At 53.2% G+C, this 16987-nt stretch overlaps 1 protein-coding gene across 4 annotated transcripts in view; it reads right to left on the bottom strand.

The window, feature by feature from the left end:
- The window catches only part of ABR (ABR activator of RhoGEF and GTPase), a 184107-nt gene that overhangs the window by 66990 nt on the left and 100130 nt on the right, over positions 1-16987 (bottom strand). For 3 of the 4 annotated variants that reach the window (XM_086686381.1, XM_086686383.1, XM_086686382.1), the window contains exon 3: positions 5603-5701. In XM_086686381.1, the coding sequence (XP_086542507.1) occupies positions 5603-5701 (99 nt within the window). Of the gene's footprint in view, positions 1-5602; positions 5702-13867; positions 14530-16987 lie in introns of those variants that run through there. The other variant, XM_025918129.2, reaches the window with a different exon arrangement.

Raw genomic sequence — 16987 nt, forward strand, 5'->3', positions numbered from 1 at the left:
CAACCAGAGAAGCATTCAAGCAGATAATGGGCGACTCAGTGCTGGACTGGATGGAACACCGACACTGAGGGGCCCACTCTGAGAGCTCTGAGAGATGACTATCAGCTCGAGCTCCCACGGCAGCCAAACTCCAGGCAAGCTTCCCGCACTTCTCCCATCCGGCTCTCTGGCGGTGGCAGGGTCATGTCTATCCATAAGAGGAAGTCCCATCTACTCAAATACCCAGATGATGCTCTGAATGCCAGCTCCCTCATCCTCCCAGCTCTAAAAAAAAAAGTCCAGAAATGATAAAGGCAGGGAAAAGCAGAGCCTTCCTTCTGACCCTTTTAGCTAACCCTAATGTCCAGGCTTTGCTAGGGAGGTAGTATGGGGTTTAACCTGGGGCAGGCCAGGGGGTGTGGGCTTGAGTCTCCGCTCTGCCACTTAATAGCTGTGGGCACATCACTTAGCATCTGGGCCTCAGCAGCCTCATTTGTAAAACCGAGATAATATTACCTTCTTGAGAACACTGATGGGCAGATCAAAAGCCATAATTTATATAAAATACCAAGTATGTGCCTGGCATACAGACGGCAGTCAATAGTGTTAGCTGCTACTATTATTATTACTCACCCCACAAATAATGTACCAAGTGCCTCATGTGAGGCCAGACCAGGGTATTCAGTGACTCACAACACACCCAGTCCCCGAGCCCGTGGAGCCTCCCATCCAGTAGGGGAGACAGACACATAATTTACATAGAAGTGCAGTGAAAGAAATAAGAAGGGGACCTCCTGAGACAGGGTGGGGAAGGACAGCTTCTCCCAGAAAGGAACATTTACCCTGAAACGGAAGCATGGGGGTGCAGAGGACAGTATTCGAGGCAGGCTTCCTCAACGCCAGTCCCGAGGTAGGTACGGTCTTGGCGAGAGACAGGAGCCGGAAGAAGGCAGTGAGCCTGCGTGCCCGGGCAAGGGGGAGGAGCGGGGCTGGAGGACCGGGCAGAGGCCAGATGGGGCAGGGAAGACAGGCAGCTTGTAAGCCCTTGCAATGAGGGTGAGGCAGGGGAGTGATGGGGGTCCAATTTTCTTTATAGGAGATTTCTTTTTCTGACTCATGATCCTTGCTGTGGAGAACGTTATACTCTATTTGAGTAACATGGACCAACACAAATGAAACAATCTAGGGGTGCCTGGGTGGCGCAGTCGGTTAAGCGTTCGACTTCAGCCAGGTCACGATCTCGCGGTCCGTGAGTTCGAGCCCCGCGTCGGGCTCTGGGCTGATGGCTCAGAGCCTGGAGCCTGTTTCCGATTCTGTGTCTCCCTCTCTCTCTGCCCCTCCCCCGTTCATGCTCTGTCTCTCTCTGTCCCAAAAATAAATAAAAAACGTTGAAAAAAAAAATTAAAAAAAAAAAAAAGAAACAATCTAGTGGGCAAAGCGAGATAGAATATCACCCATCTTGGACTGTCAGTACCAACCAAGTGGTCCCAAGGTTGGTTGTGCTGGCACAGCTCCGAGGGCTTCACAGAGGAGGTGACAGGAACAGAACCTTGAGGTTTGGGAAGATCTGAGCAGGTGGAGGGTGGGTGGGGCATGGGTGAGCATGCCAGGGAGGGAAACAGAAGGAACCAGGGGCCAGGAGACAGGGAATACTGTTCTCCCAACCCCAGGTGGGTGGCCCCACTCGGCTTTAGGGCTTCTGAGATTCCCTGAAGGACACAGAGATGGTCCTCAAGATCAATGTCCTACTTAATCCTTTTTTCCTCTACCAGGGATCCAGTGGACAGACAAGTCACCACAGACTCCCAGAACCTTTACTCCTTGCTCCTGCCTGAGTGCAGTCCCCACTAGGGAGGGACTAGTCCTGGGAAGACAAAGGGTCAGGATTTCTCAGGAGCTGCTGGGGATGCACTCCTCTGCCACCTATGCAAAGATAGGATCTGACCACTCTGCTTCCTCCTGAACCTCCCACTCTGTCTACAAAAAAGGAAGAAATGGGTGCTCACCAGCAGTAGGTCACATGGACAGGGGCTGCACTCAGGCCATCACAGGGTTCTCAGGACAGGGTTGGGGACCTTTGGTCTCAGCTCTGATTTCACTCGGGGAAGAGGGGAGTGATGGGTGTGTGTGAGCCCCGGCTGGCCAGAAACCCTTGAATCTGGTGAAGCCCTGAATCCAGGCCTCGGGTCCAGATGGCTGCAAGGCCAAGGCAACCCCACACTGAACTTTGATCCAGCACCGTTCTTCTGCCCAAGTGTTAGCACTCCCAGAATCCTGCTGCAGGGAGCAAGGGTGGCCCCTGGCTCTCCATTTTATCAGAGGAGAAAAAGATTCTTGAGAGGATCACAGAGGGACCTCAGAGTCAAGCCTGGCGCTCGAGTTCCCATGAAGTGCTTCTCAGGAAGATGGGCCAGGTGGGTTCTGACTCATAGTGGGACTTCACACAGCGATCTGTCAGCTCTGTCCCCCGGCAACTTGGCTTTCGAAACAGGGGGAAGAAATCTGCCCACCTCCTCCACCTCCTATCCCAGAAGGCCTGGGTTTACTCCTCCTCCCGGAACCCAGAGAGGGAGGCATAGTTAACCTGTTTTACAGATAAGGAACCTGAGAACCCCAAAGTTAACTGCCTAAATGAGAGGCTGAGAGAGGAGGGCCAGGGGTGGGAAGAGCTTTAGGTGAGGGCCAGGGGGCAGCACCTGAGCTCACTTCACACACTCCTCACACATTCCCCACGGTGGGGAAGATGCAGAATTTCCTGCATTTGGTTTGTCTCCCTTCCTCCACCCCCCCCACTTCAGCCCAGGCTCCCAGACCTACTTTGCTTGTAATCTGAGCCAACCAGGAACCTGGAGGTTTCCAGATTACCAAACCCTACCCTAGCCAACCACCCAGGGGCAGGAACAGAGGCTCCTGTGTAGGTCCTGGCTGCGTGTGTGTGTGTGTGTGTGTGTGTGTGTGTGTGTGTGTGTGTGTGTGTATTCGGTGTTAGGTACACACACCCAGCCATCTGCATATCAGGAAGTGTGAAGCTGAGAACAGTCGAACACAAACACAGTAGGAGCAGAGCCAGGGGACGAGGGTCGAGAGTCTGGTGATGAGTAGGAGATCTGGGCGCGGACCATGGAGAGGACAGGTTTTCTTCTCCAGGCCCCTTGGTCAGGTCATCCCCTGCCCCCCGCAAAGAGCAAAGGGCTTTAGCAACCAGGCAGCCACGAGGGGAGGGTTCTATAGCTCAAGAAGGGGGCAGGGAGGTTTGATTCCTTATCTCTGAGGCTTATTATCTGAGGCTGTGGCTGTGGAGGGTCCTGCCCCCTCTTCCTGGGGCCCTCCAGCACAGGCCAGGCCTCCTAGATAGTCTCTCCCCTCCCTCCTGCCACTGCTCAAGAAAGAACCAATCAGGGGCCTGGGATGAACAAACTCTGGGGGGTGGAGGGAAGGAGTGATGCGCCCTGGGTCACCTCTGGACTGGGGCTCCAGCCTCACAGGTTTTGCCTTTGAGGCATGAAGCTGTTAGAAAGGCGAAGCAGGGAGGGAGTGTCTTGGCCCCTAAACCTGTTGCTATCTTTGCTGGGACAAACGGAAATTCACATGGGGCCCAATGACTGACAAGAATGCAAGTTGGCATCTACGAGTGGCTTGCCTCTGATGAGGACGGGCCTCCCCTTCCTTCAGGGAAAGGGCGTGTTGACAGAAACAAGCCCTAACCTGAGTCTCTCTCAGCCCCGGAGAAAATAACAGCAGCAGCTAACACTTAGGCTCTACGAGCTTCACATACACGCTCATCTCGTCGCCACAACAACCCCATGAGCAGAGTGCCTACTAGTATCAGTGCAAGCAGTTTGCAGATGGAGAAAATGGGCCGCAAAGGCTCATCAATGTGCTGAAGGGCTAGAGTTAGAAAGCGGTCAAGCAGGGATTCTGGCGAGCAGTCTGGTTCCTTTGTCTGAACTCCTTTCAAACGGGCATCCTTTTCGTAATGACAACTACGCCCCCTCATTTTGGTGTGGCAATTCAGTGTGTGAGAGGTATTTCACATGTGTCTGACTGGCCCTCTGCTTGTCTTCCTTCCTTCAGCTAATTGAGTGCCTAAGTGCCTGGGATTTATACTAGGTCCCCCCAAGGATCACCTGACCTTCTCAACCCCACGAAGGAGAGAGAGAAGGTAGTGGGATTATTCTCAGCTTCAGATGAGGAAAACGAGGTTCCAGGATATTATGCGTGGCTTGCCCAAAGCCAGTGGTTTTCAAAACCACAACACGTGTGAGAAATAACGTGGCCCAGTACACACATACATATACACATCCATACAACAGACCCAAAGTTTCACAAAATAGTACCTATTCTTACTACGTGCGATGCACGCTGACATTTTCCTTCTCTTTTAAAAAAACACACTGGTTCAACCTACTATGTTGACTTCACAAACGCACTAATGGGTTCAGATGCACAGTATGAGAAACAGTGCAATGAGTCTGTGATTAACAGCACAGTCAAGTCTTGCCCTAGTTCTGGCCTCAGACCACAGTCCTATCTGCCATACCGTCCAGCACTTGAAAAACACTTGCTATGCCTACCAATAAACTCCCGGGGAGAGCTGTCCCAAACTGAGCCCAGGGTGTCGCAAAGTACCTGCACATTTCGATAGTTATTCCTTGGGTAATAAACACCAAGTCCCACCCGAGACACCGGGTGACGACATCTCACATCACAGCAAGTACAGAAATGTGCATCTTACGGTTCCTGTAAGAATGAGTTTCTACTCATCTACGTTTCTTATGCTCCCTGTGACTGATACCATCCTACATCTCAGAAGGCAAAACATGCAGGGGAAAGAACTTGACCTGCCAAAGTTACTCTGCAAACTACCCAGCTGCATCTAATGAGCATTTTCTTCAAAGGCAAAAACATCTTACATCTGTGTACTACTTTTACCTAATATTAATAGTATTTTGGGGCGCCTTGGCGGCTCAGTCGGTTAAGCTGTCTGACTTCGGCTCAGGTTATGATCTCACTGTTCATGAGGTCGAGCTCCGTGTGGGGCTCTGTGCTGACAGCTCATAAATAAACATTAAAAAAAAAAAAATAGTATTGCCCTCCCAGGCTGAGTCTCGCCATGCCTCCGTCTTGGGAGGAAACTGAGGCACCTTCACAGAGGGTTGGGGTTGGTCTAATGCATCAGAGCTATGGTGATTCTTAAGAGACACAGACACCCTTCCACCTCACCTTTCCTGCCACAGGGCCTCGGGATGGGGTGAACGGCTCACTGCTCCAGGGAGGAGGAAGGACTGGCACCAGGAATGACTAAGAGGGCTCAGTTTGATTGACTGGTAGAGACTACCCTGAGCAGTGTGGAGGCATAGGCTGGGACGCCACCCCCTGACCTGGACAGAGTGCTGTGATTGATTAGTAATGCCTGTGTGCTTTCCCAGATCAGGTAATGGAGAGTCAGGGCTGAAAGGCACAGGCCCTTTCTGGCAATGACCCCTGGCCACCCATTGCCAAGCTGTCAGCAGAGCAACACCAAAGACTCTGCCCACAGAGAAAGACTGATCCAGGTCTCCCTTCTTCTTCAACCCCCAAAGCAGTTTTTGAGCCTGACACTGAGGTCAGAGCATATACTCACCAGCAACAAGGCTTCCAGCTGGTTAATGTAGATCTCTTCGCTGGCCAGGAACCCCGAGAGAACCAGCTTCCTCATCTCCAGGCCTTTCCCTGCTTCCACCTGTATGAGAGCAAACCGAGAGCTAACAGGTCAGGAGAAAGGAGGCTAACATCCCGAGGGACCTGTTTTCTTGCCTTTTTCCTCCTCTTTAACACTTTTATAGAGAATAAAACCCAAGTAGATTTACTATAGAAAATTTGGAAAATATAGAATAAAAAAGGAAAAACAATCACCCATTTTCCTGCTGCTAACATCTTCCTTTCTCTCCCACATTTCCTTATCGGACATCCACCCATCCACCTATCCAGTCTTAGAGTAGTGAGCAAAAGAACAAAGGAGGTGGCCTCGTATGTAAGGGGCAGTTTGATGGGGGAATACAGACAGTTGACAAGGGAAATCAGAGCCATGACTGAGGCAGCGCATGATCACATGGGAGGACCCAACAGGGGCCAGAGGAGGCTCCTGGAAGAGTATAAACTGAGAAGAGGGGTAGAGAGAATGAGACGGAAGCGGCCATGGGAGCCCCATGTTGTGGCCTTCTAGCTACACCTCTGACTATATCTTCCTGTCCCCAAGGGCTCAACCCCACAATAGAAGGTGCTGCACCCCCCAGCATTTCCTGACCACCTCACAGTGCAAGGCACATATCCTAACTAGCCTCCTCCCCACTCCAGAACTCCTCCTCCATAGTGATCGTGCCCCATTTAGCCTTGAACATCCGTCTTGCTAATCTCTTACAAGGACTCTGTTCCACCCCTCCCTTTCTGCTGCGGGCTTTGGCTCTGTCACCCGGATTCTTCTAACTGACCTCTGCCTCTCTCTCCTCCCTTCACACCACACACCAGAGCCAGGTTAACCTTCATGAGAACACTGCCTTACCCCTGATGCTTGTCAAGGGTTTAATATCAATACTGTAAAACCTTGCTAGTTGCAACAACATGTATGGATCTAGAGAGTACAATGCAAAGTGAAATGTGTCAGAGAAAGAAATACCATATGATTTCACTCATACGTGGGATTTAAGAAACAAACGAACAAAGAAAAAAACAAGACAAACAAAAAACCAAAATCTCAACCACAGAGAACTGGTGGTTGCCAGAGGGGAGGTGGGTGGAGAGATGGGTGAAATGGATGAAGGGGATCAAGAGTACCCTTTTTCTGAGAAGCACTGAACAATGTATAGAATTGTTGAATCGCTATAGTGTACACGTGAAACTAATGTAACACTGTATGTTAACTATACTGGAATTAAAAATAAATAAATAGGGGCACCTGGGTGGCTCAGAAGGTTAAGCGTTTGACTTCAGCTCAGGCCATGATCTCGCAGTTTGTGAGTTTGAGCCCCACGTGGGGCTCTGTGCTGACAACTCAGAGCCTGGAGCCTGCTTCGGATTCTGTGTCTCCCCCTCTCTCTGCCCCTCCCCTGCTCATGCTCTGTCTCTCTCGATAATAAGCAAACGTTAAAGTTTTTAAAAATAATAATAAATAACATTAAAAAATATCAACAGCGCAAAATGCGATTATTTGGGGATTCAATTAGGTCATTTGTTCATTTATTTATTCGTCCAGCAAATATTTACTGAACACCCACCAGACTCTGAAGATCCAACGGGAAGCAAACATACAATAATCCCTGCTCTTATGTGGTTTATACTCTAGAGGAGAGAAAGACATTAAAACGAACAAACAAGTAAATATAAATCTATAACTATACACTGTGATATGGGGTCCAGCTTGTTCTTCACTTAAACACCTTCCCTGGCTCCTAGCGCCTCTCCTTACCCTGCGAACCTGCCTCACAGCTGTCAGATCTCTTTGTCTGCCCAACATGCCTGGAGTGTTCTGGCCTCTGAACTTTGGTTCCTGCTGCCCAGGATGCCTTCTTCCACTCTGGCTCTGCTCTTGTCCCAATCCCAGCTCTCTTTGGAGTCACAGCTGAAGTCTCTGGGCTGCAGCATCAGCTCTCACATCAGTGTCTGGGGGACCGACTCTCCCACCTGACGTGTGAGCTCTCGTTAACTGCCCAGTGACTCTGTAGGGCCTTGGAAACACTGTCATCACACTCTTCTTGCACATCCCTGAAGCCCAGCACCACAACGATACCCCTAACACGTGGGCATCCGACATTTATTAAGCCTTGTAAGTTCCTTCCTCTTGCATTTAGCCCTCAAATACCTCACTGAGGTCGGTACTATATTTTTCCATTATGCAACCATCTGCATAGCAGGCAGGACTTGGAAGAGGAAAGGGACTAGCCCAGGGTCACACAGCCAGGCAGTGGCAGAGCTGGGATTCCCTCCCAGTCCTTGAGTACCAAATTCCAGGCTCCTCCAACTGCTTTAATGATTTCCCCGCTCTCCTTTTCTTTTTCAAGCATCAGATGCTTCCCTGGAATCTCAGACAGAACCCTCTCTGGGCATCAAATGCACACTCCTAGTACATGCTGGGAGAGTCTATGAAGCTACCAGAAATTTCTGAAGTCTGGAGAAGAGTGGCCTTCTCCCAGTTGCACAACCTGTCCCCAGCATGTTCCCACAGCCTTCCCCAGGTGAGGGCCTGAATCCTTGGCCTTCTGTCAGCAACCCAGTTATCAGATCTGGGCCAGAAGCTGCTGCCCCCAGAGTCTCTGACCCTGTGATAGAAAAACAATGTCCTGCCAAAGATGTCCACATCCCACGCCCCCCCAAACCTATAAATACGTCATCTTATATGGAAAAAGGGATTTTGCAGGTATGATTAAGCTAAGGATTTTTAGGCGAGATGACGACACTGGATTATCCCAGTAATCACAAAGGTCTATGAGGGGGAGGCAAGAGAATCAGCGTCAGAAAAGGCAATGTGAGCAGAGAAGGGGAGCAGGAAGAGGGAAAGAAAATGTCTACAAGACTGGAGGATGCTACACTGTCAGGATGTGGCCATGAGCTAAGGAATACAGGGGGCCTCTCTAGAAGCTGGAAAAGGCATGGGAATGGATTCTCTCACCAGAAGCTTCCAGAAGGAATGCAGCCCTGCTGACCCTTTTAGACTTGTGTGTGAGAGAATACATTTGTGTTGGGCTAAACCACTAACGGTGTGGTAATTTGTTTCGGCAGCATTAGGAAACCAGCATGCACGTCAAGCTTTCGGGAAGGACAATAGTTATTTATTGATGGCTTCACAAGTACCAGGCACAGTTCTAAGAACTTTCCAGGGATTCACTCACTACAATCCCACGATCTGGAAGGGGTTGTCATTACCCCCACACCCAAAGGCACCGGGTGGAAACTGCCAGCTGCTTGGAACTCTTGGCATTTCAGGCAGGCAGCACACCCTTCAAGGGGCAAGGTCTGAACCTAGAGCAAGGCCACGACCCCGGCCCCTCATGGTCAGATTGCGGGCAGCCTCCCTGCACATCGCACAAACCCTGCTGCTCCCCAAGCCTGACAAATGGGAGCACGCCTTCCCTCCTGCTCCCTGCCAACCAAAGATTCACCTGAGGGCCCGGCAAACATCTAAAGGAAGTCACTCGGGGCGCATTTGGAGCTTAACGGCAGAGCTGGTTGGACTAGGACCGGGTGAAGACCTGGTGACGGCAGCTGCTGCCATGTTTTCATCCGCCTTGGCGTGAGTACAGAACACTGGGCCAGTCCCTGTGACAGCCCCTCTCAGCAAGACCCTCTTCTCAAGAGACTTCCGCCTCAGAGCCCAATCATGAAAGAGCTCCTCCAAAAGTCAGTAGTCAGCCCCAAGAGTTGCATTCTGGGCCACAATGACCTGACGTTTTGGCTGCCATAGGGGTAAAGGTGGCCGAGAGCCGAAGGATGTGAAATTAGGTTGTGCACATGTTACCAACAAGACGCCTGTTCTCAGTTACCACCAAAAACCTCTTCCTTTTTTTTTTTTTTTTTTTTTTTTCCTGCTTTCCTCAGACCCCCGTGTTCCTGGCTTAGAATCATCTGGAAACTCACAATTGTTTCTTCGATCCTTGCGGGGCTAGTCTTGTCTCACAAATCACCAGGGCTGGACATTCATTCATTCTGCACTATGTGCCAGCCACTGGGAATACAAATTCAAAGGTGAGAGAGACAGTCTCTGCCCCCAAAGAGCCCTCCGGGGGTGGTGCCCACATGCCCAGAATCCCCAGGGCCAGTTCTCTGAAGAGCTCAGGGTCCCCACAGCATGGGCCATTCTGCTTGCCAGTCGTCCAGCACAGGGAAGCTGCCTTCTGAGTGACGATGTCTCCACTTCCTCCCCAAGCAGAGCTTCAGAAACGTAGCCACCGCGGGCTGGTTCATTCCCAGCAGTTTACACAGTTTGGGGGCTTGAGGCCCCCAAATGCAAGAGGTCAAGTCCCTCTGGTAAGGACAGTACCTACAAGGTAGGTTTAGCCAGCTCTGGCCTGGTCTTCTAAAGTGTTTAGAGGCTAAATAAAGGTTTGGGTCTGGGCCAAACCAAGATACGATCTGTCCAGGAACTCTGACCTCCTCCAAGAAAATAGTGAGGACTGAACAGGCAGAGCCACCTGCCATCCAGAGCCCTAGGCCAAATGGCTCTGCACACAGCAATATTCAGTTCATGGGCCACCTCACCTTCTGAGGAGCACCCAGCAGGATCTGCTCAGAGTAGATGCCACTGGGTCTAGAGGCTGTGCCCATGCCAAGCAGCAGCCTTAGGACAGCTGGCCCCTCTCTGAGCTGAGACAGCTGCAGGGATGCCCAGCCATTCTCTCTTCTTCCTTAGAGCTAGGCACTGGGGAGGTCCCCTTCAGCCATTTCCTTAGCGGAATTTAGAGAGGGGGGACAAAGCCCACTCCCCTGGAAGGTGGATCCCTGTATCCCAGGTTCTCCGCTGTCGGAGGCTTTAGGCAGGCCCAGCAGTGTTTCTGAAGGCCAGGTGTTCATAGCCCACCTTTGCACTTTGGTCATACATACCACCTGCACTCCTGTTTACCTAATATTATTCTTCACAACTGACTTCTTAAAAGTACAGCCTTATCTCAAGCATTATCTTTGAAATCCTAAGATGTCAAGTCATATTTCCCCTAAGATACATTAAAATATAAACCTGACCACTAACATGCAAAAAATACATCTAGGTGCCACCTAAAATCACATCTCAAATCATCCGAAGTGTAGCCCACACTTCGGGAAACACCCCAGCGGGGGGCACAGGCATGGCCATCGCTGCCTGTAGGGGCCCAAAAGACTGGGGCAGGTGAAATCAATGTGGGTGTTTCTGACTATCCATTAAAAACTGGCACGGAACAACACCTGATAGGTTAATCTGCATTACAAAAACATTTTTATTCCTGACAAATGAGTTCCTTTAAATAGCAGCTTTTAGATAGCAAGGCACTATCAGCCCTACGTACCTTTAAATAGAACCGTACGAAAGAGTTTTGGAAAGCACACAACACTTTACGGCCAGGAGGTGATGCTGCTATCAGTATTAACATTATTATTAGTTTATAGGGAATTAACTCCTCAAAGGGAAGTCCGGGTTGAAAAACACAGCAAGCTCCAGCCCCAGCTCCGGAGGAAACCACTGCCCTAATCACCTCTGTCCCCCAGGAAGATGAAGCAGCTCGGAAATTACACTGAAAACACGATTGATTTATAGGACTGGCATTTGGACACATGCTCAGGAACACAACCACTGTTTAAGGGGAAGTACTCCTGGAGTAAAGTAATAGCAAAGAGCGAACTGCCTTGGATTCCCACCTGCTGCCGAGAAGGGTCTATCGTGCCAGACTGCCAAGACCGTCCACAGCCCAGGCCAGGAGCACACCCTCCAGAAACGCCCCTTGACCACACATGTGCACACACACACAGGCTCACACGCATGTGCACACACATGCACGAAGTCCAGCTCTGACCCCGACAGAAGTGGTGTCTCCTCCTCTGAATTTCGTACCCTTTTATTGGAACCCCGAGTACTTTCTCATTCTATCCCTATTATCTGTGTGCTTGCCCCCTTGCCCTGAACTGTGAACTCTTTGTGAGAAAGGATCATGCCGTGTTAATCTTGTCTCCTCCCCAGTGCCAGGCAGGATGCTTTGACTAGAACACAACCTGACAGCGTTTGTTGAATGACTCAAAGAGGTTTCTCCCCACTTCTCTGCAGCCACCCTGCCTGTCTTCTCCCTCTATAGCTGACCAACCCTGATAGAGAATGAGGGTATCCTAGAGGTGTTCGGGATGAGACAGGGGGCCTGGAATTCCTCAACACTCAGGAAAGGCCTCTTCCCCCCTTGCTGAGACAAGTCCAGGAAAACTGAGGCAGCAAAGAAGAGGGGAAGACCACATCTAGGTGCTCACAGGGATCTGGAAAGACCGGGCTTTTTAGGTGTGACGTGTGCCTGGGCCCCCTTAGCATCTGTGTGCAGCCTCCGGGGAACACCTCTGAGTAGAACAAGGCAGGGAACATGGTACACCCTTTGCAGGCCCCATGGAGCCTCGCTGTCTCCACAAAGTCACTGAGCACCAGTCATGTCCCCAGCTTTGTGCAGTGTTCAGCAGTGAATACAACATGGCCCTTGCCCTTGAGGAAAATAGGGTAGAATCAAGGAGGCAGATGCCTAGAGTGCTGAGCAGAATAAAATACGGTCTAAGACTGAGGTAAAAGCCAGAGCCTAGAATAAGGGTGGATCCATAAGGCAGCATATGAACAGGACCCCATCTGCGCTGGGGAGGGGTTCTCAGAGAAGGCCCATTAGGGACTCCCCGTATCTCCCAACCCACACACTACTTAGCTCCCGGCCGGTGCTCTTGGTTCATTACCAGACTTTTCCCCATCCTGTTCCTAGTGGGGAGGTTGCTCAGACCCTAAGTGCAAAGGCCTCTGCGGGCCTAGTTAAGTCACATCTTAACCCCCAGTGCTCTGAGCTAGCACCAGATGAGGGAACCAGGGGTGGGATGCTAGCCGCTGCCCGTCTCCCATTACTGCTCCTCTCTGCTCTGCACCCAGGCCAACGGCTACGGCTCCACGCAGACGCCACACATCAGCCATCTCCTGTGGGTCTGTAGTCTGTTTTTACCTCCATTAGCTCCTCCTTAGAACCACACTGTAGTGCGGGCGTGGCAGGGCTGTGATCCCCATCTTACAGGAGGGACAAAGAGGCCCAGAGAGGCTCAGGGGCAGCCTCCTGCCCACGGCAATGCTCCGTGCACCACACCCTCCGGGGTGCAGACAGGCCCGGCGGGGAGTGGGGCATGGATGGTCGGTCACTCTGTTAGGCAGCCTGGCTTGCAGCCTGCAAACTCCCTGCTGTACGTTCCCACTGGCCCTCTCTCCCAGACACAGAACACAGAGGAGGCGAGCAAAAGGCTGAGGTCAGGGCTCTTCGAAGTGGGCCTAGGTGAAAGAAAGGAAGAATGAACGGTGCAGTGTGGATGCCTCACCATGCCTCAGGCAGCACCGGTGTGGCTGCGAGGGGCACCCCTGGCCCTGGGGAGGAGGCGAAGAAAGGAAATGGGATTGATGCACAGCCCCCTCCTGCTCTACCTTCAAGGCAACTCCTACGACAGGACAGGCGCATTGCTGGGGAGAACGTTCACAGCCCCAGAGTGAGTGGGCTGGGGCCCAGCAGATGCTTCTTGACTACGCCCACCTTGGGAAAAGTGCCTACCCACCTGGCTCCTGCCTCAGAGCCAGCTGTTATCACCCCCTTTTCAGCTGATCCAATTCTTTTCCTTCAAGGAAGCTCAGTGACCTCTGGCTCTCCCTCTCTCCCAATGCTCTCTTGCTTGCCCTAGCCCAGACTCACAAAGTCTCCTTGCTAGGAGGCCAGTGGCCCCTGTGGCCCGAACTTCCTAAGTGCACCTATCCTACTGTTGCCATGGAAACAATGAATTACGACCTCCTGGTTTCAACTCAGCCAGCTCCTCTGGGGCAGCAGGCTCACACCACTGCCGTGCCCACCAGGTGACTCATGTCACTGCCAGAGAAAGCCCCCAGCACAGCTGGCCTGCTGGGGAAAGCCAGCAGCCACTGCCACTTTGGACAACTGGTCCAGGGGGAGGAGGCAGGCACTGCACCTCTCCCCCAGGAACAGCTGCCAGAGAGCTCGGCCCCTCACAACCCCTCGCAGGCATGCGCCAGCCCCTCTCGGCCGGAGTGCGGTGCTTCCACCCGGCCATGAGGCTGGTGCACAAACCAGCCATTTCTGCCCGCACACAGCTTCGGCAGTCGAGAGCTGCCAGCCCTGCCCCTCCCCCGACAAGCATCCAGGGCGTGTCACATTCCCACCTTCACGGCCACCAAGAAGGGGGACCCTGAGCCGGGGCTGGTCGGGGTTCCCAGCTCGCACTCCTCCAGGAGAAACACATCTTCATCCTCCAGAACCTTGTCCAAAAAGCCTATAGCCTCCTCTTCCTCTTCCATGGCAGCCGGAGGCGCGGAGGGCAAACAGGAAGCGGGGTCCACGCAGCAGCAGCAGCCGTTGCCGCCGCCGCCCCGGAGGGAGGCAGGCGGGCAGGGAGGGGAAGAGCGTGCAGGGCAGGCCTAAACCAGCATGCTGGCCTCCCCGGAGTCAGTCCTGGCACCCGGCCACCGGCTCCCGATGAAAGGCTCCATTATGAACCTTTTCCTGCTGCCGCTTCCCGGCCCTCCCGCGCGCCGGGGCTGCGGGCCGCCTCGCGCGCGTCCCCAGGCCGGGAGAGGGGAAGCGGCGCTCCGGCAGCCCCGCCGCCGCCGCCGCGAGCGCAGGGCTGTCACTGGAGAGAGACCGCGCGGCGCGCCGGCGGAGCAGGAGGAGGCGCCCCCGCCGGCCGCCTTGGCCCTTCCTGCTGTGCGCGCCGGCCCGGGCGCAGGCGGGGCCCCGCGCTCCCCGGCCGCCGCTCCCGAGCTCCGGCCGGCCGCCCCGCCGCCACCGCCGCCGCCGGTCCCACAGATCCCGCCCTTTCTGGACTCGGAGGCTCGCGTTTGCTATTAATACACAGGAAATGCACGACTTGACTTGTGAGGTGGAGCCGTTCCCTCTGCGGTCACCGGCCAGAGGCTGGCGGAGGCTTCTGGAGCGCGGAGGAGGGGCGAGGAGGCCGCAGACGGGCCGGGCGCAGGGGGAGGTCTGCTTCCCAGAGACAGGCTTTATTTACAGCCCCTCACCAGAGCCGGAGCAGGCAGGGGGAGGAGCGGAGGAGCAGCTGCCCGCACAGCCTCCGGGAAGACCCGGGCGAGCCTCGCTGTCACCCTGGGACGGCCACAAGCTGAGCCCCCTTCTCATCTCTGCCTCGGGTTCTGACACCTTTGCGGAGGGGAGGCCAAGGCCTGGTGAGAAAACAGTTTCTATCACCACTGTGGCTGGGAGAACAAGATTTTGTGCAGAGGAGGCCCGATCCGCGTCACCACAACAGAAGCAAAAGTGCCAGCCAGGTTCTGCAGAAGGGCCCCCTTGGACGGCCGGAGATGCCACATCTCCTACTCACAGATGCTGCTGAGATGAGCAATCCCACCTCCGTGGGGCTCTTTTCGCTCAAGAGGGGCCTCCGCCCAGGAGAGCCAGCCCCACAACAGAGAGTACAAGGAACCCAGGGAGATAACACCAGCAGCCCTTCCCACTCCCAGCAGGCTTCCCCTGGGCTTCCTCAGGGGTTACAAAGCTCAATCCATCCAGACAGCGAAGAGCACAATCTGGTGGTCTAGGCCTCAGCAGGAGAGGAGCAGACACTTACTCTCTTGAGGGAAGAGTTTAGGGGCAGCACCTGGGGAAAGCTCTTTCACAGCACAACACCTAGGGCAAAGGTTGCAGACTCCAGCAGCCGTCAGAGTGCAGGTAAGAGCAGTGAAGTGCGCCACGTAGGAGCTGGGTGAAAAAACCACCACTCCGCTCCAGTTCATGGCTGCTAGGGGCAACGCAGGCTTCAGGTCGCCCCATCTCAGATTGTTCTAGAGAACCTGGAAATTTGGAGTCTTAGGTGATATCTCTCAATTTTATTTAAAAAAAAATTTTTTTTTTAACGTTTATTTTTTGAGAGAGAGACACACAGAGCATGAGCAGGGGAGGGGCAGAGAAAGAGAGGGAGACACAGAATCGGAAACAGGCCCCAGGCTCTGAGCTGTCAGCACAGAGCCTGTCGCGGGGCTTGAACTCACAAGCCGTGAGATCATGACCTGAGCCGAAGTCAGACGTTTAACTGACCGAACCACGCAGGCGCCCTGATATCTCTCAATTTTAAAAGGATGGCAGATGAATTACATTAAAACAAAACATGGTGCGCTCTAAATGAAACACATCCGTGAACTGAATTAGGCCCAAGACAAGGTTGCTGCCTTCTCGCAGCTGGTTGTTTCTCTAAGGGAAGTTGAGAGTTGTGTAGGTGTAGGGGACAGGGTGGTGGTGTTCCCCGAATATCCCCTCTGCCCCGTTTCCTCATTGGATCCGGCATCTTGGAATCCAGTTCAGCTTCACACACTACCAACACAGCACTTACCTTTGTAAACCTGCATCATAGGTGCCACCACCCAGGTAGATCAAGTGAAAATTCAGGACTCTGGGTGGTGAGCCCTGAAGCTTCATACCCACTCAAGCCAACCCCCTCAACCTCCCACCAGCCCCCCAACAGTGTCTCCAGCCAGGGATTCCCTTGGCTTTCTCCTCATACACACGCTCTCAATAATGCAGTGTTGGAGCTGTCCATCAGTGCACGTATCTACCACCAGCCTCCTTACGCACGTGTCATATCCCCTGTCAGGTGGTAATGGCCTTGGCGGGGAAGGGTCAAACTCTTGGGAAATGAGTTCCAAAGGAATGTCAACTGTGCATCATCTTGTCATTACCTCTCCTTTCCACTGGGCACCTCAGCTGAGAACAGGGCCCCTGGCTGAGCCTCCAAGCTGGATGGAGAGTTGAGGGGAGAGGAGGGAAAAGGAGAAGAATGGAAACAGTTTCTAATCCCAAATCCCCAAAGAAGTCTGTGGAAGCTCTGAGCTCAAGATGGGGCTTGTGCCATTTGCTAGAGCAGAGAAGCTGTCCTCACCACTGACAGGCTCCTCCCTGTCACCAAAGCTGAAATAGAGACTGAGGGATTTGGGGTAGGCTCTTTGGGGCCTCAGGACTGACAGGGCTTCACAGAGGCACACCCCACCTTACAGCCCGCCCCCTCCCTCGGTCCCTGGTTTTTCCCTGTCCCTGCCCTGGCTGGGTTATAAATAGCCGGAGCACATCTGAAGGGCCCTTTCAGCCACAATTCCTCATTTGGTTTGGGCGGGCGAGGCTGTTCCCAGTGCTTGGGAACAACTAGGCCTGGCATTCCCCAGAGCACAAGTGTGCCAGCCCGGGGCTCTATGCCACAGTTTCTGCCTCGCACCCCGCAAGCTTCAAGCGCATGGCAGGACTGACCCACTGGTCAGACATACAGGTGGAATGGG

The sequence above is a fragment of the Puma concolor genome, chromosome E1, assembly GCF_028749965.1.
Source record: "Puma concolor isolate L17-30 chromosome E1, mPumCon1.1.hap2, whole genome shotgun sequence".
Lineage (NCBI taxonomy): Eukaryota > Metazoa > Chordata > Mammalia > Carnivora > Felidae > Puma > Puma concolor.